This window comes from Lycium barbarum, chromosome 6, assembly GCF_019175385.1.
Source record: "Lycium barbarum isolate Lr01 chromosome 6, ASM1917538v2, whole genome shotgun sequence".
NCBI classification, from domain to species: domain Eukaryota; kingdom Viridiplantae; phylum Streptophyta; class Magnoliopsida; order Solanales; family Solanaceae; genus Lycium; species Lycium barbarum.
The window spans coordinates 7,193,630-7,220,916 of record NC_083342.1 but is presented as its reverse complement, the minus strand read 5'-3'; the positions used below and the strand labels follow the sequence as shown (position 1 = coordinate 7,220,916).

The window sequence follows — 27,287 nt, the reverse complement described above, 5'->3', positions numbered from 1 at the left end:
AAAATTTTAAATTAATGTTAAATTTTGCAATTAATTACTTCTAGGTCCTAATTTTATTTTTTAAAGTCAAATTTACTTTCTTTTTTTTAAAATTATTTTATTACATAGGGGTTAGGGAAGGGAAAATGCGGGAGCGGATTACAATGTAGGGATTCGAACCCTCACCAACAAGGTGAAAGTTCAGGTAGCCAACCAACTGAGCTACTAGATCCCTATACGTCAACTTTACTTTTTGTTCTTATGATCTACTTTTTAAAAGCTGTCGAACACCTACCTTATTTCTTCTTTCACTTTCTTCTATTGATCTTATTTATTATCCTAAAAAAACAATCATTTCTTCGCTAGATATTCTGGCTTGTTGTCGCCCTCTCGTCTTTCCTTTTTCATTTGTTGCTTATTATCCTCCATCTCTTTTTTCCTCTTGTTATTGGTTCGTTGGTTGTAGATTCCTACATGTAGGCATTTCTTTTACTTTATACTTGCATTATTGAATTTGAGAATTTTTGGAAATTTATTTACTTACACGTAGACATTTCTGGTACATTATATTTATACTTTAGTGTTTAAAAAAATTTGTACTAAAATGATTTTCAGGTATAATTTTACAAATTATTTAGTCTAAAACTAAGGTTAAAAATCACATTTAACCAGCATAAACCCTTAACACAAAATAATGAGTGCATAATTTAATAAGTAGCAAAACGGATTTATTTTTATATATAAATAAAATCATACGCTCACAAATTCACAAAAATATGAAAATATTTTTTGATTTATGATTTTTGCAAGTTGTAATTATCCTACTTTATCATCTAATTGTGTCATGAAGAAACTTTAATAATTATAAAACTTAGTAATAAGATATCATTAACCTGCAAATACATTAAATTAGTTATCCGGTAGAAAAATATATTCCCTCTGTCCCAATTTATGTGATATAGTTTGATTAGGCGCGGAGTTTAAGGGGAAAAAAAAGAACTTTTGAAACTTGTGGCCTAAAACAAGTCATAGATATTTGTGTGGTTGTAGATCATTTCATTAAGAGTAAAGGGGGAAGTATTAAGTTAGATTATTTCTAAATATAGAAATGTATTATTCTTTTTGGTACAGACTAAAAAGGAATGTGTATCACATAAATTGGGACAAAAAAATAGCAGGTTATACTTATATAATGAAAAATTATATTTTTATATTTTGAGTTTGGGCCCGGGCTTAGCACGGGCCTTCCATGACTAGTATAGTAACTATATAAGCAGGCAACCACAAAGGAAAAAGTATGAAATCACCACCAAATAGGGAACTAGGCAACGTATGTATTCCATGAAAGAGTTAATTTTTGTTATGTGATAGAAAACTCATGTGTCAATTTGAGTTGGATGACTTTCTATTATTTGGAGCCAAATAATGCTCAATTATTTGGAGCCAAAAGATGCTAAGATATGGAGGATAATTGAAATGCCCATATAGCACACTTGGAGCCCAAGTCATTGTTTGCGTATAAAAGAAGAGACAATTCTTCTTTGTTCATCATTCCAAAAATCATACAATACATTGTAGTGAGTAGAGAGTTGAGAGAACAATTTTCTTAGGTGTAATTGAGAATCTCCCCTTCATTTATTAATAATATAAAGACAATTGTTATCTGGTGAACATAGGATCATTTTGATCCGAACGACGTTAAATCTTGTGTTCTGCTAAGATTTCATCTTTAAGGATTGTAATCGCATCACTTGATAGGGAGAACCATATTCCAGTGCACTTGCAAAGTTTGAGGGTTGTAATAATAGTATTATAGAATTTGATTCAAACACTTTAAAACACCACTTTGCCATTCACTACTTCGAAAATTTTAATTGTGGGAATACTTGACATTTCTTCAATTTCAAGTTTGTGTCTTATCAAAATTTGTACAATACCTCGAAAAACATTTGAGATTTATTATTCTCCCTTTTTATTGAAGACAAGCCGACAAAAAAGAGTGTTATAATAGCTAATAAGATGAATGGACGTGTTGACACCCAATTTTGTCCCACCTTTCCTCCAAATAGCTATTTACACTTCTAATATTTTTGGCAAACTTAAGAATTAATTTTATTATAATTATTAGCTTTTATTAACACCGGCATTTCATTATTCTATTGCAATCACTAGCTGTTATTATTTCGTTACTTATCCTTATCATTATTATTATTATTATTATTATTATTATTATTATTATTATTATTATTATTATTATTACTATTACTATTATTTTTATTATTGTTATTTATAATTATTACCAGTATTATTATAATTCGTATTTTTACCATTTTTAGCAATTTCACCAGCCTATGCACACGCATAGCATTATCTTCGCACAATTAAATAACAACGTTTATTTACTGTTGACTTTTAAAATATTATCGCCGGGATATTACAACGTCGTGTAGTTTTATTTTTATATGAGCACTAATAATTACGTATTTTTATATTAAGTAATGTTTTAGCATGTTATACCCCATTTTAACCGGGTTGAGGCGGAGTACAACATATTGGAGATTCCTATATGCTTTGTTTTAAGGAGTCGCCACCTAATTAATTTAACGGTGAATTAGGACACCTAACGTTAACTAAGGTAAAGTTAAAATTAAACCTCTGTTAATAGTCTGCTTAACCAATGTGATTCTAGGTAAGGGTTCTATATTATCCTAAAGGGAAGGGGTTAGGCATCCTTTAGAATCCGTTAACTACGGTTGTCCGGCCAAACTTAGGTTAATTAATTAATGCTAAATAAAATGCTTAAAATTTTAAGAAAAAAGAGGGTAAAGAAATGTCGCTTTTTTAAGGAAAAATATAAGAATGTTGCTTTAAGATGAGATTTAGATAAAATATAATAATTTGCATAAAAGAAAATCTTAAATGCCATTTAAAATAAAACTTACAAAAGTTGCTAAGACTTTAAATAAAAATGCTGTTTAGAATGAAATTTGTAGAAAATATAATAATTTACATAAAAGGAAACTTCAAATGCCATCTTAAAATAAACTTATAAATATTGCAAAGACTTTAAATAATAATGCTATTTAAAGTAAGATTCGCATAAAATATATAAGTAGAAGAAAAACGCGAGTTTGTGCAATGCTTTAATAAATATTTGAAACAACTCACATGATGAGGTATTAATTGATTTTTTTGCAATTTAAGAGTATAAACAAGATTATGTTTATTAACTACATTTGACTAAAAATATGCATGATTTGGATAAACCTTAAAGGATGTCTACTGAATATTCTGTGGTTCCTATTTGTGAGTTAGTGACGTTTTAAAATTCCCAAGATAATAAAATATGATTCTTTTGACTCGAAAATATGAATTTCATGCTATAGAAAATCAATTATCCTAAAAGTAAATATTATAAATACTACAAATAACCTCAATATATAAGAAGAAAATGAAACTTACGGAACTAATTATTAGTTTTCCTTAGATTGACTACCCATTACTAAAACTAAAACTACTAATTCATTAAAATTCGTCTAAGTTAATAAAAAAACAAAGTAAAGGGTTAGTTACATAATACAAATTAGATGCACAAAATAAATAAAATAAAGGAATAGATATAATTTAATGGGCTCAACCCATTTTTTGAGGCTGCTACGACCAGGCCACAATTGGGCTTTGGCCCAGTCATTTTAGGTTACTGCAGCTGCTGTCACTATCCCTGCTTACTGGGCTATGGCCCAGAAAATTTGTGTCTTTCTGCTTTCTTTGTGGCGGATTGGGCTGAACGAGAATGACTCGGAAGGTTTCGTCGGGCTTTTAGCCCAACTCCGAATATGGGAGAAGAAACGAGTCTCTCGGACTCGTATACGATGATCATGCATGAAATAAAAGAAAAAAAAGGATTAGGGTATAATCAGATGAATAAGATCAAACATGTAGAATATAAACTCAAACAAATCAGCAGATCGTGTATATTCTATGTATATTTGAAGTATATTTCATGTATACACATGTATACACAGTATACTTGCAACGTTCAGCGAATCAAACACTTAGTTTAGGACCTCTTACTTAGATGAAACGAACGTATCACAGGTTGGCAGGAAGCATACAAAATCAATTATTCTAACGTGATCACAGAATAACATCATGTCTTAGCTGGTTTCAAAAAGATTTCAAGAATGCATAGATGAATTCAAAACTTGCACATGCTATAAATCAAAGAAAAGGGCAAAGGACAGGAAATCAGTTATGCTTTCGAAAGACAAAATTCTGAATGATCCTGGTGACCAGATAATTCCTTTTCAATGAGTTTAAGATTCAAATCCTATCTCTATGAGATTTGCGCATCCTTTTAAAGTTCAGCAAACACAACAACCAACCATAATAATGGGCTTATCATGGCAGCAACAAAGGTTTACAAATTGTGAACAAACTCATGAATCATATAGTCCCACAGGTGATAATACAACAGTGGGCAGGTGATACAATAGACATGTCAACCCTTAACTTTCCAAGATGGTCTTAAATCCATTTAAATCACCTTAAAAAAACTCTTAAGCCTATTACTAGGCAAGTTCACAAGATCACATTGCACACTTGTTCACAGGTGGGCAGTCATATTGCACATTTGTTCAGTCATTTAGGATTATTAGGCAAGATCACAAGATCACACAGGCTCATTATAGAAAATTCAAAAGAAAACTTGTTTCATGCTGATACATCAACACAGCTTTATTTTCTATTCGTTAGACAAACAAACAAAGTGTGTAGAGACTTTGTTTTCATGAACCAAAGCAGGGAAGACTAAATATCTCAAACAAGACCGTAATATATGACATCGAAGACTGAACCAGACTGACATAATTGCCACACTTTCCTGTAGCACAGAACTGAAACCAACGGTAGAAAGGAAGGGAAATCTAACCAAGCATTATGGAATAATGGGAAAAACTCACTCAAGGAACATCATTCCTAGGAGAACACAAGTCACAGCAGACAACATGCTAGGTTTCAAGGTAAACTATTTAACATTGTCGCAATGCTCAGTCTCCCTGAAAACTAAGTTTGATTTAAATCATAGCATATTTAAGGCATGATGGTTTGATAACTAACACTGGATTGGCCTCACAACTTCAACATACAAACACACAAGGATTTCAGCACATGTTGACTTCTTACTAAACTGCACTTAGGTAGCCATCATATAAAGAAATGACACATTGGTTTTGTAACTTACCTAATTCCTATGAGCATGGGAACACAAGGTGGTTTCAGAACAGAGTACTTTTACTAGCCATAAATTTCATCTTTTCACCAACATATGGTACGTGCAGATTCCCAGAGGCGCTAAAACATGCTTACTCAATCTATATTTAGCAGAATTTAATGCAAAATCTGAAGCCATACAAGGATTTCCCGTAATCACCTCAAGTCATGTCATATTAAATCCTTAGCCAACTAACAAGGTTTATACTAGTCTCAAACCACTTAACTGAAGTAATATCACAAAGCATACTAGTGAGAGAAGACAAATTATACTGATCTTATGCATGTAGCTTGGACTTATGCAAACTCTCTACGACATAAGGCAAATGTAAAATATGGACAAACAACAATTTAAAATAGCTTTAAGCTGTATTAATAGCAAGGTAGGGCCTAGTTCTACATGATTGAGATTCAACCCTCAATAACAAACTAAAATTAACTTAGAAGGGCTACACAGGAAGCTAATACTCTTAAACATGACCAAACCAGGATTCAAATATGAGCAAACATCTCCAGACTAATAACTAATGAGCAGGTCAGGCAGCAATGATTATCGAACCCATAAGTAAAAGGGTAAACAAGCAATTAACTACCATAATAACGTCCTAGAACACACATAAGCAGAGAAATCATTATAAATTCAAAGTAACTAAAAAGAGAAGATTTACTGACCTTCTTCGGGTGCAACGAAGTGGGTACGGGCCTTCGATTCATGCTCGAACACTATCAAAACCCGAATTCGAATTCACCCAGAATCAAAAATGGTGATAAGGCTAAAAGTAAACGCACAAGTGATTTTTTGTATTTTTTTTCCAAACAAATATCCAGAAAATGTTAACAACTGATAAGATTCTTCTTTTTTTTAGGAAATCTGGGTTGGTTAAGAGAACTCTATATCTTTAGAGCTTCAGTGGCAGCTCCCAAAGTTTAAATCTTTCAAAGGATTTTTTTTGCGACCAAAAAGAACTCCCCCTTTCTGATTCAAGATCCGATCCTTTATATGGTGGATTGAGGTTCTCGTTTTACTAGAAGAGAGAGATGAGCGTGGGGAACAGGGTGAAATGGGGGTGGCAGAAGCGTGGGGGGGGGGACAAGGCGGAGTGGGGGTGGCAGAGGTCACGTGGGGGGAGATGAGGGAGAGGAGAAGCAGAAGAGAGGAAGAGAAAGAGAGGCGGAAAAGAGAAGAGGAGAAAATGAAGGGGAAACCCTAAAGGGTTTCCCTTATCTTGAAACGGAATGGGCCGGACCCGGTCCCTTGTGGACTGGGTCAATTTCTTTTGGACCGGGTATTAAAAGAATGGGCTAGTGAATTAAAGCATGGACTGGTCCTAAAAATTGGGGTAAAAAAATATGGGCTGGTCCAAAAATATTTATGAGTTGATTGGACTTTGATTTGGGGTCCGATAAATCAAAAATACGGACTGAATGCAAGGAACAGTTTGGCTTCTAATTTTAAATAAAAGACCAATTTCAATTACTTAATATAAAATGTGCAATTATTAATACTCGGGTAATAAATTATATGCCGTCATAATAGCAGTGCAATAATATTTGAAATTCAACAGTAAGTAAATGCTGTTATTTAATTATGCGAAGATAAATGCGATGCGTGTGCGTAAGACGGTAAAAAATGCTGAAATGATAATCATGATAATACTAGTAATAATAAAAAATAGTAACAAATAATAATAATAATGATAATAATAATAATAGTAATAATAATAATGGTAGTAAAAGATAATGACAGGATAATGAAATGCCGGTATTAATAAAAACTAATAATTATAGTAAAAAATGCAAATAATTATTTTTTTAAAGTTGCCAAAATATTAGAAGCGAAAAATAGGTATTTTGGAGGAAAGGTGGGACAAAATTGGGTGTCAACATAGCACACGTTACTAATTGAAGGTCTTTTATTCAAATTTTGAAAAGTCCATATTTTTTAATTCATCCGACCAGCCCACATCTTAATTTATTCACTCAGCCCACACTCATTTAATCTACCCCAGCCCACATTTTTCAGCCCACTACATCCAATACCCGACCCGACCCGCTTTGTTCAAAATGAAAACCATTACGTTTTCATCTCTTTCCTTAGCGCCGCAACCCCCCCCCCCCCCCCCCCCCCCCCGCACCCTCCTCTCTCCTTCCTTTCTCTTCCTCTTTCTTAACCTCTCTCTCACCAACGACCCGAACAGCAAAATCATCAGGGTCCTTTCATTCCTAACAGGCCTTGCATGGCAAATTTGGGAAAGAAATTAATGGACCGGCTTTTATTTTTTCAGAAGGTCAACATTTGAAATTTGGACGTTTGTTCTTTTTTTCTGCCCTCTGAGGACAGTTTTTAATGAACTTCGTCCGTTAGTGATGTAAAAATCTCGTCTTTACCAGTACAATTTCATTTTCTCGGATAGGAAATTTTAATGAGGGATGTCTTCTTCTTCTGGGTGTTCTGCTCGTCGACAGAACCCAAAGTTTGATTTGAAAACGGTCAACTTAAATCCCGCCCAATTTTCGTTTAGAACCCTAGCAAACCCTAGATTTTCCCCCTATAAATAATCATTTTTCTGGGTTCGTTTAGGGAGAAGTTTTTGGAGCCGCCTAAAAACCCTTCCCTGAAAACAAGTTCTCAAGCCGCAAAAATCCCCCCTAAAAATATATATATATCAGTTTGCAGTAGTCATATATTGCTGGTTATCGATAAAACATATACTGAATCATTTCTGTCTGGTTTTTTTTATCCTGGGTATTGGTTCGAATCTATACGAAATCGGAGTTTGGTAGTGTTCGAGTGGACGTTGAAAACCCCGTACCCACTTCGCTGCACCCGAAGAAGGTAAATTTCCTTCCCTTAAATTATTTTTAGTATTTGTTGTAATGTTTGAAACTGTTATGTGATCTGTTTTGCTTAGTTGTATTTCAGTTTTTGTTCGTAGTTATTTTAGTTGTATTAAGCATGTTTAGTTCAGTTTTGTGACTATTGCAGCTTTATATGCAAGTTTAGATTAACCGGGTGCTTTAAGTTTATCTTTGTTTGACTGTATGTCCTTGGATTAATCATGTGTTAGCATTGATTTAGGTAACCTGTTAATCGTGTTTGTGTGCATTAGCTTTCTTTTCTAGGATTAGTTAGCCTGAACGAATTTATCTAGGTTATGTTCTGATTCAGCCGTGTGTAGTTTGGGTCTACAATTACTTCATTATGCTATAAAAGATTAAATTTATTTAGTTGCATTCTAAATTAGCCCACAGCCTGCCTAATCAGACTGTCACATGCCTAGTTTTCCTGTTAACATAGTGATTTAAGCCATTACTGTTCTATATGCTTGGTTCTAGATCCTGCGACTTGTTTAAAATGAAGTTAGTATGATCTAACCTGTCATTAGTAAGTCCATGGGTCTTGTTTGATATTAGAAGTTACTTGGAAATGTATGTTTCTTGCGTGTATTTTCTTTTTGTTCCCTGATGTCCAGTTGGACTTCCTTTCCCTTTTAGTTCCAGTTCTGTCCATGAGAAAAAATATGGAAATGAAGTCAGTTTAAGGTTATAAACATAGGCTAGCTAAGTCAACTTAACTTGAGCATTAATTATTTGGTTGAATGAGTGCATATCTGATTTCAGCCTTCGTCTTTCCCTCTGATAAGTAATGTGGCTATGAGGTTGAATATTTTGTTGGAAGTCCCTAAAGGAATGAAGAATTTGGTAATGGCTTGAACATGTCTCACTTAGGAATAAGAAATGTCTTTGCCTCTTGATAATTCACTTACATATGTCTGAAACTGTCCATTTAGGAGTATGTATTTATTTTCTTAGTTTTGCATCTGCTCATCTAGTCATGTCTATTCTGCAAGTTGTGAAGTAGGTGTAGATTGGAAATAATATCGGTCTTAATGTGCTGCTACTAAGTCTCTCCAGAGGCATACCAGGTGTTATCAATGTCACTTAGTTTAGTGTACCTGTTTTAGTTCTCCATATGTCGGGTTACCTTGTATGATCACCTCTGATTCAAAATTAAGTTTGCATGTTAATGGAGTGTGTTTGGTTCGCTGATTATCTACTTGAACCATGTCAAAATATCTGGGAATTCCTTCTGATCATACTCATAATTGTTCATTGTGTTTGCTTTGGTACATCTATTTTGGTTTGAAACATGCGAGAGGCTCCTGAATTTTCTTTCCTCTTTTCTTTGCGTTTTCGAATTTGATCCATGCCTACCTATGTTGCTGTGTGATGTTGTGCCAGATCTGTTGAACTTAATGGTTTTAGCTATGGTTTCTTTATGCCTATCCAATAGAATTCTATACATGTCTAATATGGTGAATATCAAACTTGTGTGTCTCTACCATCACAATAGATACCTGTTGTGCTAGTTTGTTTTAATGCTACCATGTTGTCAATTTGCTACCTGGAGTCTGTTGAATTTACATATTGCAAATGTATTTAACTAAGCCTTCATTGTGCAATAAGATTGTCAAGAAATGTTTATTTGAGGTCCTCTGCGTATGTGCAGGATCTGATAAGCTCAATAGGAAGTCTATAGATCTCTGAGCATGCATGTTTCCTCTCATTGTGATTCTGTGCAAATGTGATTAGTATAAGTCGTTATGCGTTAGAGTTCTTGTGCCTCTAAGTGCAGTTATTCCATTTCTGTCTAAGTTTAAAGGGTATATGTTTATTTATTGTACATAGTATATACACAACCTACTGAACTGTTCTGAATTTATATTTTACATGTTTAACCTTATTCATTTGATTATATTCTAATCCTTTTTCCTTTCATTTTTGCATGACCACCGCATACGAGTCCGAGGGACTCGTTCTTCTTCCACATTCGGTGTTGGGCTAAAAGCCCAACGAAATCTCCTCCGTGTCCAGCCCATCCGCAGCAGTTTATAAAAATTCTGCTGGGCCGAGGCCCAACAGTAGCAAAACAGACCATAGCCGCTTTAAAATGGGGTTGAGCCCATGCCGATTGCAGCAGCTCTTTTAAAAAATGGGTTGAGCCCATTTAAATTATCTATTCCTCTATTTATTTTGTGTATATTAATTTGTATTATCCAACTAACTCTTTGTTTGTTTTGTTTTCTTAGTTTAGATAAATCCTAATGAATTAGTAGGTTTAGTTTAGAAATGGGTAGTTAGTTTAAGGAAGACTAACAATTAATTCCATGAATTTCATTCTCTTTTATTTTACGTTAAATTATCTATAATACCTATAATATTTGTCTTCTTAGAATAATTGGTTTTACAAAATAGCATGACCATATATTTTGAGTTAAGGGAATCATATTTTATACTTACTATCTTAAAATTTCAAAACGTCACTAATATGTAAATAGTAACTTAAGTATATTTTATAAACATCGTTTTCAAAATTCATCCAATTATACATATTTTTAGCCGAGCTTAGTTAAATAAAGTTAGTAAAAGAGAAAGAAAACTCATCACCCTTTGCATTCTATTTATAAAATAAGTTTAGATTAAGCAAGCATATCTAATCAATTGAAATTTAAAGCCTCATTTACATTATTTTAAACCTTTTGCATTCTATTTATAAAATAAGTCTAGATTTTCTACATCACTATACTCATATAATGTAATCCCCAAGTTTAAATTGGCTAGGTCTTTTCTTAAAAGCTTCTATTTATATGCAAATCATTATATTTGGCAAGTCTCATTTTTAAAATAACATTATTATTTAAAGCTTAGCAATATTTATAGTTTATTTTAAATAGCATTTGAAGTCTCTTTTTGTACAAATTATCCTACAAGTCTTGTTTTTTTAATAGCATTTTTATTTAAAGCCTTAGCACATATTTTTTTAAATCTTATTTTAAATAGTGTTATTATATTTTCCTTTAAAACCTTAGTAATATTAGAAGCCATTTTCTTAAAATTTAAGCACTTTATTTAACCTTAACCTTAATTAATTAACCTAAGTTTGGTCGGATAACCGTAGTTACGGATCCTAGAGGATGCCTAACCCATTCCCTTTAGGATAATTAGAATCCTTACCTAGAATTAAAGTTAAGCAGACCATTAACGGGGTTTAGTTAGCTTTACCTTAGTTAATAATTAGGTGCCCTAATTCACCTTAAAATTAATTAGGTGGCGACTCCTTAAAATAAAAAATAGGAATCTCTAATATGTTGTACTCTACTTTAACCCGTTTTAAATGGGGTATAACAGGACGTATACCATCACGTAGGATTTGAATCTCAACTTATAAGATGAATGGAGGGAGCAGAATAAAAAGTCGAGTATAAGTAAGATCACCATGGTAACGATTGAGTATTAAGTATCACTAAAATTAAAATAACTATCAACCTCTGAAACCAATATCAATTCCTTAGTGCAACTGTCCTATTCATACAATGGGAATATCTATCTTTCTTTTTTCTTTCATATCTATAATTTAGGACCTAGGTACGTAACTTGTTAGTCGAAAAGAGATCTTCGCCTTTTAATATTCGTAAAGTAAAGCGTTGCGGTTCTCTGCATCCGATCGATAGTAAGAACCAATATCTTCATGTGCCTTTAATATTCATCCCGAAGGAGCACTAAAGAACTTTAAGTGTTCATGAGTGCAAACTTGAAAGAGCAAGTACATAAACATCAAACATGTTTCCACAAAATATCATTAGCACTTACTTTGGATATATCCCACTTCACAAGAGATTCATCTACGTATAGAGAGGCCTTGCTAGTATTAATCCATAACTTGTCATGGAATGAGTATTTGATGGAGCTGGGATTAAATTGGAGGTTGTTGAATGTGTATTCGATGAAAAAAGTGAAGGGGGAGGGGGCGGGGGCAGCATAGGGGCCCCATTTTTGAAGTACGTAGTGTTCGCTGACTGGATCACTCACACTAACTGCACTACTAGTCGCATTCTTTAAGCAACATTCCATTTCTTCAAATGAAAATGAAAAAATAAACTGCGATTTGTTATCTCATTCTCCAATTTCCAAAAAGTTCCAAAATTTCCAATTTCTCTTTTGGTAGTTTGCCACTTAGGGCTCGTTTGGTTAGCAACAATTTATTTCAGGATTAATTATTCCGATATTGTTATCTCATTCTCCTACAGGAATAAAAATAACACTATAATTTTGAGATAACTAATCCTAAAATTACTTATACTGCGATTTTATGCCAACCAAACATGAGATTAAACTCATGTCAAATTTAATCCCGGGATTAATTATCTGTTATCCTTCATACCAAACAAGCCCTTAGGGTCGTTTGGTAGCTGGTTGTGAGTAAACTATTCATATATTAAAATCCTGCATAAGTAGCAGTACCATATATGGTAGTTGGTAGTGTTTGGTTTGCAATTTCGAAACCCACATTACAAATACATGTGTAAGTTATGACGGAAAATCTATGTATATTTTTAAGCACGATAAAAGGTGGAATAACTAATACATAAATAACTAAACCTGCATAAAATAAAGGGAAAAGGGTCAAAAATGCCCCTCTACTTTGGGAAAAGGGCTAAAAATATCATCCGAACTAATTTTGGGTCAAAAATATCCTCCCGTCATTAAATTTTTCAAATGTACTTCTATCTTAACGGAAATCCGCAACATAATCCGATTTCATTTTTTAAATCCGCTCCATTTAAAACCGACTCAACTAAATAAAAAACGCATATGCGACCAATGGAGTGGGTTTTAAATGGAGTGAGTTTAAAAATGAAATCGGATTATGTTGCGAATTTCCCTTAAGACATGAGTATATTTGAAAACTTTAATGACGGAAGGGGTATTTTTTGACCTAAAATTAGTTCTGAGGATATTTTTAACCCTTTTCCCAAAGTAGAGAGTCATTTTTGACCCTTTTAATAAAATAAACCGTGCATAACTAAAATAATACATAAATTCTCTTATAACTAATTAATGTATTACAAACACCCGCATAACTCTAACCACCCTTCCATAGGGATAAAAATAACATGTATAATCCCGAAATAACTAATCTTGAAATCAGTTATACCTCAATTTTTTCCTGGTAAATAACTTAGAGCACAAGTTTATTCCAGCCAAACGTAAAATAAACTCACTTCAAATCTAATCCCGAAATTAATTATCTCTTATTCCGAGTTGAAGTGAAGGAGCAGTGTAGTAGGGGACCAAGAAAATCCCGTGATTGACTCTTTTGGTTTCTCATGCATTTTGAAAACGACGTTACGTTACCGCCCTTTACCCCTTACCCCACCACATTAAACGACACCGTTTTTAATTCTTAGCTGGCACTACACTTGCTGCTACTTACCATTTTGTACTACTTACTTGGAATTATCACAAAAGTTTTGGGATTTTTTTATTTTTTTTGCTGAAATTTCCATTTGGGTTTCCAAGATTGAGTATGATGTGAATTGGGTTGACTTCAATTTTGAGTTACAGTTGACTGTTTGGTAGATCCATCTATTTCTACCAACCCCAAGAGAAAAAAAAGTAAGTGTTTTTTGCTTTCTTGGTTTTTTTTTTTTTTTTTTTTTTGGGAGTTGGTTCAGAGTCTAAGTGCAATTTACAGAAATGGGTTATCTTTATTAATTTAATTGGAGTTTAGTGAATTGAACAATGTTTGTTAATTGGTGATCTAAAGATCTGCATTGTTGTTGGGGTTTTTCTTTTAGTTTGCAAATTCAATATTTTGGTAAAGAGTGTTGGAAATTGAAGTGGGTTCTTCTTATTTTTGTTTATGATGGCCCTGAATTTGGGAAATGAAAGTTACATGTGATGTGTTGAGGAATTCAGCTTGGATAGTAGTAAAGTTTGGAACTTTGGGATAGATAGTTGACTTATAGATAACCCTTGTTGTGAAAACTCGGTTATCTTTGTTAGCTGGCATTTACTCCTTAGAATAGTACTACTTCTTATCACAAAAGTTTTGGGGAAAAACTTGGCGAAATTGTCATTTGGGTTTTCAAGATTGTTCGTTATTGAAGCTAGTTTGAGTAAGATGCGAAATGGGTTGACTTCAATTTTGAGTTTATTTTTTTTTATGTCATGGGAACCTGCAGCCCCTACCCTTCGGGTGCGCACAGTGTAAACCCAGCTTCTGTGCGCAAACCATTATTGACATTTGATTTAGAGTCTATGTGCAATTTAGACAATTTGGTTATATTTTAAGTTTAATTGGAGTTTAGTACATTCAATAATGGTAAAGAGTCTGGGCTAATTGGTGATCTAAAGATCTGCATTGTTGTTCGGTTTAGTTATTTCTTCTGCTGGCTTTACTTTTAGGTCTCAGTTAATCAATATTTTGGCAAAAAGTTTTGTTAATTGAAGTGGGTTCTTCTTAATTTTGGTTTATAAATGGCACTAAATTTGGGAAATGGAAGTTACATGTAATATATTGTGGAGTTTTTCTTGGATAGTAGTAAAGTTTGGAACTTTGGGCTGGATAGTTAACTTATAGATAGCCCTTGTTGAGAAAACTCGGTTATCTTTTTTAGTTTAATTGGAGTTCAGTAAATTCAATAATGTTGGCCCATTGGTGATCTGAAGATCTGCATAGTTGTTGGGGTTTAGTTGTTTCTAATTCTGGTATTACTTCTAGTTTGCAAATAGTCAAAGTTTTGGTAAAGAGTTTTGTGAATTAAAGTGGGTTCTTCTATTTTCGGTTTATGGTGGCCCTAAATTTGGGAAATGAAAGTTACATGTAATGTATTTTGTGGAGTTCCGCTTGGATAGTAGTAAAGTTTGGAAATTTTGGCTAGATATTAAATTTAGGGATAGCCCTTGTTGAGAAGTATACGGTCTGTTGAAACATTCCTTAAGGACTGCTGAAGTTAGACAAAAAAATTAGACATTCCATGTCCTCGGAGAGTGCTTTGTCGTGCTAGGAGACTGGCGTGCTATCCCGGTGAACAATTTTCCATGGAAAGCCGTTTTTTGGGTTATCTTTTTTGGTTTAATTGGAGTTATGTAAATTCAACAGTGTTCGGCTCGTTGGTGATCTAAAGACCTGCATTATTGTTGGGGTTTAGTTGTTTCTAGTGCTGGCTATACTTTTAGCTTGCGAATAGTTGATATTGTGGTAAAACGTTGGTAAATTGAAGTGGGTTCTTTTTAATTTCAGCTTATGATTGTCCTAATATTTTAATCTTAAAAAAAAAAATTGGGAAATGGAAGTTAGATGTAATGTATTGTGGAGTTCAGCTTGGATACTAAAGTTTGGAACTTTGGGCTGGATAGCTAACTTATAGACAGCCCTTGTTGAGAAAACTCGGTTGTCCTTTTTAGTTTAATTGGAGTTCAGTAAATTCAAAAATGTTCGCCAATTGGTGATCTAAAGATCTGCATTTTTGTTGGGGTTTAGTTGTTTCTAGTGCTGGCTTTACTTTTAGCTTGCGAATAGTCGATATTGTGGTAAAGAGTTCTGTAAATTGAAGTGGGTTCTTCTTAATTTTGGTTTATGATGGCCCTAAATTTGGGAAATGGAAGTTACATGTAATGTATTGTGGAGTTCAGCTTGGATAGTAGCAAAGTTTGGAACTTTGGGCTTAGATTGTTAACTTATAGATAGCCTTGTTGAGAAAACTCGGTTATCTTTTTAGTTTAATTAGAGTTCATTAAATTCAATGATGTTTGCTAATTGGTGATCTAAAGATCTGCATTGTTGTTGGGGTTGAGTTGTTTCTAATGCTGGTTTTACTTTTAGCTTGCAATTAATCAATATTTTGGTAAAAAGTATCGTAAATTGAAGTGGGTCTTCTTATTTTCGGTTTATGATGGCCCTAAATTTGGGAAATGAAAGTTACATGTAATGTGTTGGGGATTTCAGCTTCGATAGTAGTAAAGTTTTGAACTTTGGGCTAGATAGTTAATTTATAGATAACACTTGTTGAGAACTGTGTGGCACTGTGGATATCTTTTGAAACATTCCTTAAGGGATTGCTGAAGTTATGAGATTTAGTGTACATTACTCACCTGATATGTGCTGGCCTGCTGGGAAGTTGGTATAATATGTGAAGGAAATGAGTGACTTTGATTTGATTTGTGTTGTGCTGGAGAATGGGTGTAATATAACAGAAATGAGTGGCTTTGATTTGATTTGATTTGTTTTAGTTGTAATGATATAATGTATGTGTTCCAGTACTAATTGAAAAGATGGTATTTTGAAACCTTTGGTCACGATATTGGTGAGTGGTCACTTCAAAGCATGTTCACAATTTTTCTGATCGTAAGTTGGTTAATAGATAGAACCATTTTATTGATCTGTTCTCTACTTTTTTTGATAACCATCTTTGGAAGTTACTTTACTGATACTGTCATTGTGGCTGTTGGTCTTGTGCATTGTCTTCATAACATTACTGTTTTCACGTCTTGGATAAGCTAGATTATTTTCCAAGTTCATCCTAGATTTCTAGTTTCAAGCATTCCAGGTTTGCTTCTGAATTGAGAATCAAATAACTTCATCCCGCTATTTAAGTTACTTAACCAATCTATTGCGTTACACTGTTACACAGCACCTATCATAAAAGAAATTGATACCTGTTGCTTATCACGTGCTTTTCTTTTGGATTGGTGGTTAAGATTTTATTAGTTCACGAAATAACAAAATTCGTGAACTTTTCCTGTTTCAGGTGCAAGTTGGTAAAACCAAAGCTAGTATAGCATGGGTGTCTCAAGCAAATGGATTAGAGCACTGGTTGGTTTAAAGAAACCAGAAAAGTCTCATTCTTCAGAAAAAGATGAAAATGTGGGTAACATTTTCTTTCTTATGTTATCTCTTTCCTGCATTGATAGCTCAATCTGTTGGCTTTCGTTGGTTATCCTAAACAGTGCTTCTACATCTTTAAAAAACTACTTGTATAGTCTTTTGTGTCATCTCTACATCTTAAAGAGAGGTATATTCTCGAGTAATATCACTGTCTCGAAAAAAATTAACTTTCGTCTTTTCACTTCAATCCTCTGGAGCCTGAAATGCAGTGATGTTGAATATGTTCTCAATTGGTTTTCTCATATCTTCGCCAATTGGCATATAGCAGGCAATATATCTAACACGAAACTTCAGTTTTACAGATGCTTAAATTATGAGGAACTATTAATTGATTTTGAAAACATTATAAGGAGATTCTTTAGGTGTGTTGGTCTATGAAATCATATTTAACTTATTTCAGGATCATCCGTGCCTGTTTATTTCAAGGTACTGCAAAGTTAATTATATATATTGGACGTGTACTTAATCTGAACTTGTTTAATACTGTAACAGAAATCAGGAGGGACTGGAAAGTTTTGGCACCGGAGAAAACACTCTGTTGATATCGATTCCAACCAACTTCAAAAGGAGCTAACTTATAATGATGGCATTGCTGGATCAGGTGAAGAAATCAGCAGCACATCAGTTCCAGTTGCTTCCAGTTCCCCTTCAAGTTCACATCAAGTGCACCATGCCCCTCAAGTTAAGCAGAATATGAGAGAAGAGTTGGCAGCTATACGCATCCAAACAGCTTTCAGAGGATTTCTGGTACTGAATTAGCTGTCGGCTTATACAATTAGTTAACTGAAATTTATGTCATGCCTGTTTAGTTGTGCTTTTACTCCTGGTACGCTTCTTTCCAAGACTAAGTTTTGACTATGTCAATGGGTCGAGCACTTACCACGTCGTAATTGAACAACTTGAGTTCTATCTGGAATTCTCAAGAACATTTCTAGATGATATTTAGGTTGATGATCAGATACCTTTTGCCACAGTTATGTTGAAAAGCAAAACAGAAAAGCAAAACAAAATTCATTATTGATGAAGTAGAGAGCGTACAAATGACGGTCTTCTGTCAAAGTTATCCTTGTAAGTTTTCGTGGACCAGAATTATAACGCATGTCCCGAGTACATAAGAAAGAGATTTCTCAGTGCTACTGAAAAGTCAATTTGCTAAAAGGAAAATCACTCAAAATACAGTAAACCCAAGTCTAAATTTCACCATCATGGCTTGATACTCCGAGTTTCATTAGTTTGCTTGTATATAATGACAGGATAGGAATAATTTCCATTTTTGTCCTCCAAATTTGCTGTCTGCCTTATTCGAGACAGCAAATCGCGATATACTCTTTTTGGGTGAGACCTTACTTGGCTTTCACATTTTAACATTACACACGTGTTACTTTCTTTTGCCATTTTAGGCAGGGGATACTTTGTGTTACAAAAAGTTTCTAAGCAATTTTTATGCTAGGCATGTTCCCAAAGGAGACTAGAAACTTGTTTATGTTTAAAAGAATGAATATCATATAGAATTTACTTTTGAAGGAAAATATGGGGAAAATTGGTTCCAATATCAGCAGATGAGTTGGAGAGTGGGTATACGGTTGCAACTTTTTGTCAGGGGAAACTTGCATTACTCGAGTTTCCCATTTGGTATCTGACTCATAGACTAAGCTTTTGGATATAAACGAACCTTCTGCCACCTGAATAGAGGAATAATATGTATTGTTAACCACCGTGTTTTTAATTTCTTATCAGTTGGTGAATAGAAACGTACTAGGAGAATTGAAGAGATAATTGTTAACTGGGAAAGCAAGCCATTAAATCTTATTTGTTGATAATATCTTGGCACTTGTCAGGCAAGGCGAGCTCTTCGGGCTCTAAAAGGATTGGTGAGACTACAAGCCCTTGTCAGGGGTCATGCAGTGAGAAAACAAGCTGCGATTACCCTCCGTTGTATGCAAGCTTTAGTGAGAGTTCAGGCACGCGTCCGAGCAAGGCGTGTTCGCATGTCACTGGAAAGTCAAACCGAACAGCAGAAACTTCAACAACAACTAGAAGATGAGGCTCGCGTACGAGAGATCGAAGTAAGCAACTTCTAAATTGTTATTACTATAAATACGCTTTTGACGTTTCCAATAGAGGTCACTACCTGTGTCGATGGCATTTATCACTAGATTATAATATTATTAAGTGGTTAATCTTGCCTCTTTCCTAATGGAAGCGTCTCTTAGTAGAGGCATTAGCTGTCAATTTTGCTTCAGGGTTTCTGAATTATTTTCCATGTTCAACAATATATGATATGCACCAAGTCATGTAGAACCTTCCTGAATGTTCGGCACCTTATCATTTGAATGTTGTGGCCTAGAAATAAGGTTATATCGTGGTTCATGTGGTGATTCAAGTTGTAGTCATAGGGAATTCTCTTTCTGACATGAGCTTTCTTGCCAAAATATGAAAAGAAGTTTCAAGTGTAAACTTTGTATTGCCTGGTGGAACTCATATAGGTAGACCCAAACTGTTCACATTAAAAAAAAAAAAAAAACATGCTTCTCACCCTTTTGCTGCTGACTTTTCTAACAGGAGGGCTGGTGTGACAGTATTGGATCTGTTGAGCAAATTCAGGAAAAGTTGCTAAAGAGACAAGAGGCAGCTGCTAAGCGTGAAAGAGCAATGGCCTATGCTTTAGCTCACCAGGTAAGCACTTCATTGTCCTTCTCGGCGATGTTTGTTCTGTTTTCGTTGCCGTATCAGTGTTTTGAACTGTGAAGAAAAACTTCAGATTAGATAGATATAATTGAACCTGTAAGAGAGAAGCAGCTGGCGATGTTAGCTTTGTATCGGTACTTTGAAATATGATCTGTGTAGTTTGATATGTATTAGTTCCTGATTCATTAAAAAATCTGCAATGTTGATTCTTGATTGAACATTAGAAGAGCAGGAGGTCTTTTCCGAGTTGAGTCCCTGCTAGGGGGAAGATGCAAATTTTCTCGTCCAGTTTCTAGTGAGGAACAAGCTATGAAAGACCTCTATGTAGGAAGGAGATGGTTGCGTGGTGCTTTTAAAGGTAGAAAGATGGAATGAACTGCTAAGGTGAGACGAAATCAGAACTTTAGAGGCGTCATTGCAGTTGTTCTAGTCGGGGTTCTGGTGCACATGTGGTGTTTGAATATTTTCAGAAAAATAGGAAGATGTGTGTAAGGTTCGTAATGTGTTGTGCATCTTGCATGTCATGTCGTGAATGAGGGTGTTCGAAAGGTGGGGGATGGTTAGGCACTGACATTAGTGGTGATGGATGATGGAGTGTTGGTTGAAATGCTATATGAGCTTACATGCTAGACAAGACTCCTGGAGTATGCGACCGAAGATAGATGAATCATTCTCAGTAAAATTGTATTACAATACACTATTGATCAAGTAGGAGTCAGGTTTCCCACACTTACTAGGTTATGAGGAATGGGACGGTGCATATGGTTGGATATTATCGGAAATCTAGTCAAAAGGGGAACCATTTCTTTCTTATGACATTTGAATTTTAAATTTTACCACGGCCAAAGATACTTAGGGTCAGGAGTATGAAGAGGAAACCTTTAGCTTTATGGCCCCAATAGGGATACTCAGTGATAGTTTTTACAGTAACTGCATGATACATTTTGGTCAAGTACCTTCGACAAAGCCCTATGTTCCTTTTATTATGATTTTTTTTGATAAGGTAAAAGTTATGTTCCCGTGATTTCTTACATAATGGTCGCATTCCATTCTATCATTGAGCTCCGGATGAAATTGGTTCTAGACCCAATCCTCTCAATTCCTGCCTCAGAGCTCCTTTTCCCTCCAGAGCCCCTCATTACTTTTACTCTACGAAAAAAAGTCAAAAGAAAGGCTTATGTCATAAGCGGCTCACTAAACTTGTCCGCGTCTTTCATTTTGATACCTTATCCAAAACTTGTTCCTACACAAAAAGAAAGGCTTATGCCATGTCTACGAAAAGTGTCTAATAGGAACAATATTGAGTAGTGGAAGTGTTCAATAGGAACAAAGTCTCAGATAAGGTGTCAAAATAAAAGATGCGGACAAATTTAGGGGCCGGTTATGACTTTAGCCAAAAAGAGAAGTAAACATAATTTGATTAAGCCGGTTCTTTACCTACACACACACGTATATATTGTTTATTTACTGAATGGGTAAACTTTGCAGTTTGGCTATATAGAGACTGCAACCAGAATTATCCTGGTGCCTATGTTATAAAGTAATATTATGCAAGAGACTTGACAAAAGGCTTTGCTTAAGTATGAGCTCTCATTTAAGGTAGAGTAGGTCCAAGGCAGGTTATTTAAGACTTAAAGATTGAGAATGGTTTTTGTAGGGTAAGTTAGATCTTTCGGCTCTCATTTGTTCAAGTTCTCGGTCTTTTAAGAGAGAATTAATGACTTGGAAGCTAATTTCTGTTAAGGCTGGAACAAGGATGATCAAGGCAAATATTTTTGTTATGAAGCTAGGATATTTGCAGGTGGAATAAAAATTCCAAAAAGAAAGGCAGAATTGAAGAGAGCACGCTATTATTCAAGTCCTATAGAGCAGAAGGCTCATTTTATATCTGGATGGCTAGGATAGAGGGATCATCTATCGGAGCTAGGTTTTAAAAATTGATTTAAGTTCGGAAGCGGCAGGTGCTGATACTTTCCTTGTGGAGTTTTGCTGTCTTAAAGTGCTGAAACCTTTTCTGGAAAAAATATATGTTGGAGATTAAGAAAGTTGAATAGCTTCTATAAGGTACCTTGTGGTTGCTTTATGGAAAGTTCGCTTTCCTACATTTTTGTGTAGTTTGTAGGTAGGAAAGTTGTGGTAAAAGAGGTTAAAAAGTTACCTCAAGAAAGACTTGCCTTCAAACTAAGCCTTGCGGGAAGTGTGGGATTGTCACGGGGAAAATAAGTTCTTCAATTTAAACATTCCTTTTCCTTTCAGACAAATGCATGCAAGAAAATTATTTTCTTTTTTCCAGCAACTGTCACAAGAGCACATTCCAGCTACTTTCGAGTCTTGACATCCAAACAGAACCAGGGCACTTTTTGGAAAGTCTCAGCCACTAAATGACATTGCACCCTAGTGACAATGGAACTAACCAGTAATGCTACCAGCACAACCTGAATCTGATGTTAGTTGAATAACCATTGTTACTGAATCTGATAATATAGAGGAAGGAATGAAATTGTTGATGCATCGAATGCCATGCCATGTTGGCTCTTGGAAGGAGAGTCATTGTCATGTAGGCAAGAAGCCAATTCTAGTAGTGTCAACCCCCATTATTGCTATTTCTTAGAACTAACAATGCCTGTCTCCCCCCAACTTTTCTTTTTTAATGTGCTCCCCCCCCCCCCCCCCCCCCCCCAAAACCCCAAAACCCCAAAAAAAAAAAACCAATTTAAATTAAGGAATACCCACGTGTTTGTATGGGTTTCTTCCTATGTAGGTGTTCAATGATAGGTTTTTGATATTCTTTCTTCTTTTTTTATGGAAACTGGTAATGTTGTATTCCTCGGCATTCAGGATATGCTGGATAGTGGATACCATCAAAAGAACAAAAAGCAGTAACAAGAAAGAAAATAGTTACAAAGAGCCTAAGAAATCTACAAGTTCTATTTCCTCTATTTCTTTTTCTTTACACCAATAGTAAAAAGATACAATACAATTCCATTTAACTAAGTGGATGGAATTGGACCTATCTTCAAAGCTTCTGCTATTCCTTTCCTTCCACACTGTCCACCAAATGCAGAGTGGAATTATTCTCCACCATTTCTTCTGACTCTTGCTTCCTCCTCTTCTAATCCAACAGCTCAACAAATCTGCAGTATGCTCAGGCGTGGTCCATATTGTATTTGTAAGACTAAAGAATAGTGACCATAGTTGTTATGTGAAACTGCAATGCAAAAACGATGATTGTTGGTCTCTTCAGTTTCCCCACATAATTGACATCTTGAAACAATGATCTGCCCTTTTTTCTTCAAAACTTCTTGTGTCAAACAGGCCCTTCTGACCACCAACCATGTGAAGCATTTTACCTTAGTTGTTATGTTTTTCCACATAACTGCTAGTACATCCAAGAGTATGATCAACGGGTGTTTTTTAACTAATAGGTCATATACGTGCATCAATGATGGCTTAAGCGCTGAGATTTTCCTCAATGCTGGTGCATCTTGGTCAGGGCTAAAATGTATCGGAATCTAAATTATCCATAGCATTTGTATCAGCAGCTCTGACAGAGTAAAAACTTGGCAACCAGGTTATATGTAGCTCATATCATTAACTGTTGGGTCTTTGCTCTTCTTCATTTCCTTTGCTATATGCTACTGATTGGGTCTTTTCTCTTCTTCATTTCCATTGCTATATGCTACTGATTGGGTCTCTTCTCTTCATTTTTGTTATATGCTATGTGTATTTACAAGGACACATGATGCCTCTAGTTTTTTTTTTTTTTTTTTTTTTCCCCCCTCCCATTTTAGGAGGATTTATAGTGTTTCCACACTTCCCTCTAGTTAGAATTCAGTAACAACTATAGAAGAATAAAATAGCGTTTCTTACATTTTGGCCCATCGGCCCAAATTAAATACAGGCCCTGACCAAAATATGCAAAACCTACACACTGATTATATAAACTATATGTATATCTTGTGTATGTATATTTGTACTTAATATACAAAACCTATACAGTTTATTCTTTTGAGTGGTCCAAAAATTTAATTATCCCTTTCTTTTTTCTTATTTAAAACTCTATTTGGTGCTGCAGTGGCAGGCAGGATCTAGGCAACAGGCTACACTTTCTGGATTTGAACCAGATAAAAGCAACTGGGGTTGGAACTGGTTAGAGAGATGGATGGCAGTACGCCCATGGGAAAATCGTTTTCTAGACGTTAATGTCAGAGATGGAGTCATGCCTAATGAAAATGAATCAGCTGAACCCGTGAACGGGATAAAGAACCAGGTAAAAGTTGCTGGAAAGAAACTAGCAACTGCAAATCTTACAAATGATCGAGCGGGTCCATCTCATTCAAGCAGCAACTCAAAATCAAATGAAAAGGCAGCTGCATCTCCCTCTGATGGCTGCAGTACTTCCCCAAATGTGTCAGCAAACACACAAGAAACACCTGCAGCATTGGTTAACAAATCAAAGTCTAAACCAAATCGTGAAGATTTGGTTGAGGAGGCTAGTTCAAGACCAGCCCTTGGTTCTTCTAGATCACACAGCAATCCTAAGGAGAGATCCACTCCCTCTGATAAACAAGGAAAAAAGAGATTGTCTCTGCCAGGGAGTGGTAAGTCAAACTCTCTCGCTCTCTCTCTTGTTTAATGATATTGCCTTGTGTAAGACACAGGAAATGTTACGCAATATAGACCCTCTTTGTTCCGTCTACTTCTTTTGGCCTGGCATAAAGACAAAAAAAAAAATCAGTACTCCCCTGTCTCCCAATTCATGTGATGGTGTTTTACTAGGCGCGGAGCATAAGCATAAGAAATGAAGGAAGACTTTTGAAACTTGTGTTCTAAAATAAGTCATAGATATTTGAGTGGCTATAAATCATCTCATTAAGGGTAAAACGGGTATTTTGAAGTTAAATCGTTTCTAAATATAGAAAGGTGTCATTCTTTATGGGAATGACTAAGAGGAAAAAGTGTCACACAAATTGGGACGGTGGAAGTAATTGAAATTACTGTCTTCTCTATGAATATCCATAGACAATTTCTGTGTGTTTGATTCCGTTTGTGCATTTCTTGTTTTCCTCATTTCAATTGTCTCTTATGAGAATGACTAAGAGGAAAGCGTGTCACACAAATTGGGACGGTAGAAGTAATTGAAATTACTGTTTCACTATGAATATCCATAGACAATATCTGTGTGTTTGATTCCGTTTGTGTGTTTCTTGTTCTCCTCATTTCAAATATCTCAAATTGCTCACTATCAATAAGGAAACATAGCATGGTGACTTGTTTACCGCACATTTGTATATTTCTTTACCAAGCCCTCACACAGGTAATCAATTTTAGAGTGCTATGCTGAAGGAAAATTATTTATAATATATTTAACTTACTTTTCGCTTTTATTTTATTTAGAATGATGAAATGAAGAAGTAAGGATTCGTATAGCCGACCCCTAACTTGTTTTGGGACTGAACGTAGTTGCTGTCGTTATGCTGAGGGAAAATTGTTTACCGTCTTCTCTCTCTGTAATTGAAAGGACATTAAGAATGGGCGTGAACAGATATTTGTCCTAAACATGTTTTCAGGCAAATATCTTAGTGCAGTCACAATGCACATTTAGTAGCCACTAGTGCACCGCAGGTACTAATTTCATGGCATCTGTTTTGCCAGGTCTTGCACCTCAAACAACCAGACAAGCCGGTAGAACTGTTAAAAGGACACCTAGTGCACAAAAGCCTTTGAAGGAGAAATCCAAATTAAACGGAACTGATACCAAGTCTACAGAACCTGTTTCAAAACAGGCTGCTGATTAGTTTTTAGGTACTCGTGGAAGATCCTGATCTCCGATCCAAAGTGTCGCCCTTGCTTGTAAATACAGGGCACCTTCTTAAAGGAGATGGAATGTTCTTCTAGAGATGTGTCCGTGGCAGAGCTAAAAGAGACGGGCTTGCTTGCTATCTCCTGAATAATGTATTGGCATTGGTTTCAATTCTTGTCATAATCATTGTTGTAATTTATGTAATAGTGGAATTTACTTGCCGTTGCTGATTCGTCGAGGTTCTAGTAAAGGAGGTCAGTTGTATGTGTTGTTTTTTTCTCTACCCCTCCCTCCTGTAAAAAAGGGTGAATTTGCTTTCGGTGCAACCTTGCTTGCACTGAGATGGGGGAATTTAGTGAGTTTGATTTGGCCATCTCTTGTGAGTACAATACCTTTGTTGAATTGTACACGATCTGGATGTAGTAATTCATTCATTAATCTTAAGATTGTAGATCAGATTGTGCCCTTCACTATAGCATGTTCTACCTTGATATTGTTAACATCAAAGCTTGAGTTTCATGGTGTCACGACCCAAGCTTATGGCACGTACTGTCCGCTTTGGCCCAACAGGCCTAGCGGATTTGTCCCTCGGAATTACCATTGTCGAGCCCAAAAGCGTGTCTAATGTGAACTTGTGATATGTCTTATAAAACAATTCACTTTCCTTTCGCATTTTAATGTGGCATTTGCCTAAGGTAAAATTCACCATTCTTTAGAAGCTTGCCAGCCTAATGTGTATTAGTCCTCTTCGACCTGCTCCTCGTCGGCTGGATAGTGAATTTCTTGTTAACCACAGATTTCTGGTATAAATAGGATATAGCACATCTGTTAATGCACTACAATTCAGTCAAGGTCAAGTCGATCCAGTTATTGTATACAAATATTCCTTATTGTTTTCAGTCTTCCAATAACTTTGTTTACCACATTTTTTACAACTTTCTTAGCATTTACACTGAATCATGTTATTATGCTCCTGCAAAAACGATATCGAATGTGGTATTTTATAAGATGTATATAATAATACATAAACAAATATAAGTCTTAGAATTTCGTTTCCAATCTAATGGTGTAACATAAATGGTATAGGTGGAGAATTTTTTTAATATATATATATATTTATTTATTTGGTTTAAGGAGTATTAATTTATTTTCTAAAAGAAACAGAAAGCTCTTGAAACACTTTGCAAATTTTAAGACAATAGAGTATATATCAAGATGTATCCTCTTAGATACGAGAACGTAGCACATGTATACATGAATGTTGCGTCTATGCTGTCCCAAGTACAAAATACACCTTTCCCATGAAAAATCAGCAAGGCACGTTCAATATCAAGTGTTAATAAAGGAGTCCCTCTAATGTGCTACCTCGTGGCAATTGATGCAAAAGGTTGGTTGGCCTTTCAGATCTAGGATGATTGTTAATTGGATTAAAGAAAGAAAAAAATAGAAATTCAAATTGGGAGAGAAAATTAGAGCCTAAAAAACAAGAAGTTGCAATGCCTTAAACTCTTGCCACGTTAGGTAATTAAGTGAAAATGTCTCTAATTTTGCATCTCAACTTAAAATTCTCTATAAAAAAAGACTGAAAACCCCTTAAAATACTCGTCCTAGGTCGACGGAGGCGGAGCCAAGATTTGAAGTTTGTCGGTTTGGGGTTTTCATTCTTTAAAGTTAATGGGTTCTAAATTAATAATTTGTACATATTGGACAAAACGTTTAATACAAATATATGGTTTGGATCAAAGCTACTGGGTTCGGCTGATCCCACCCCAAGCGCTACCTCCGCCCCTAGGTCGACCCATCTGTGAGACTGTG

General features: G+C 35.1%; 1 protein-coding gene across 3 annotated transcripts; it reads left to right on the top strand.

Moving 5' to 3' along the window:
* Positions 1-13,550: 13,550 nt before the first annotated feature.
* Positions 13,551-25,942, top strand: LOC132600660 (protein IQ-DOMAIN 5). Of its 3 annotated transcripts, none has more exons than XM_060313974.1 (7): positions 13,551-13,707; positions 16,845-16,960; positions 17,474-17,728; positions 18,820-19,047; positions 19,544-19,657; positions 23,745-24,270; positions 25,325-25,942. In XM_060313974.1, exons 2-7 carry the CDS (start codon positions 16,877-16,879, stop codon positions 25,465-25,467), a joined length of 1,350 nt encoding a protein of 449 aa, XP_060169957.1. In that variant the 5' UTR covers positions 13,551-13,707; positions 16,845-16,876; the 3' UTR covers positions 25,468-25,942. The 3 variants fall into 3 exon arrangements, with proteins under 3 accessions (XP_060169957.1, XP_060169958.1, XP_060169959.1); XM_060313975.1 differs by lacking the exon at positions 13,551-13,707 and adding an exon at positions 13,745-14,210; XM_060313976.1 differs by lacking the exon at positions 13,551-13,707 and adding an exon at positions 14,310-16,400.
* Positions 25,943-27,287: the final 1,345 nt, after the last annotated feature.

What these genes read in the sequence shown, in the direction of transcription:
- LOC132600660 (XM_060313974.1), top strand. Translation starts at nt 16,877, where the DNA reads ATGGGTGTCTCAAGCAAATGGATTAGAGCACTGGTTGGTTTAAAGAAA. An exon ending in CTCGCGTACGAGAGATCGAA is followed by an intron (nt 19,048 to 19,543) that starts GTAAGCAACTTC and finishes CTTTTCTAACAG; the next exon opens with GAGGGCTGGTGTGACAGTAT. An exon ending in CCTATGCTTTAGCTCACCAG is followed by an intron (nt 19,658 to 23,744) that starts GTAAGCACTTCA and finishes TTGGTGCTGCAG; the next exon opens with TGGCAGGCAGGATCTAGGCA.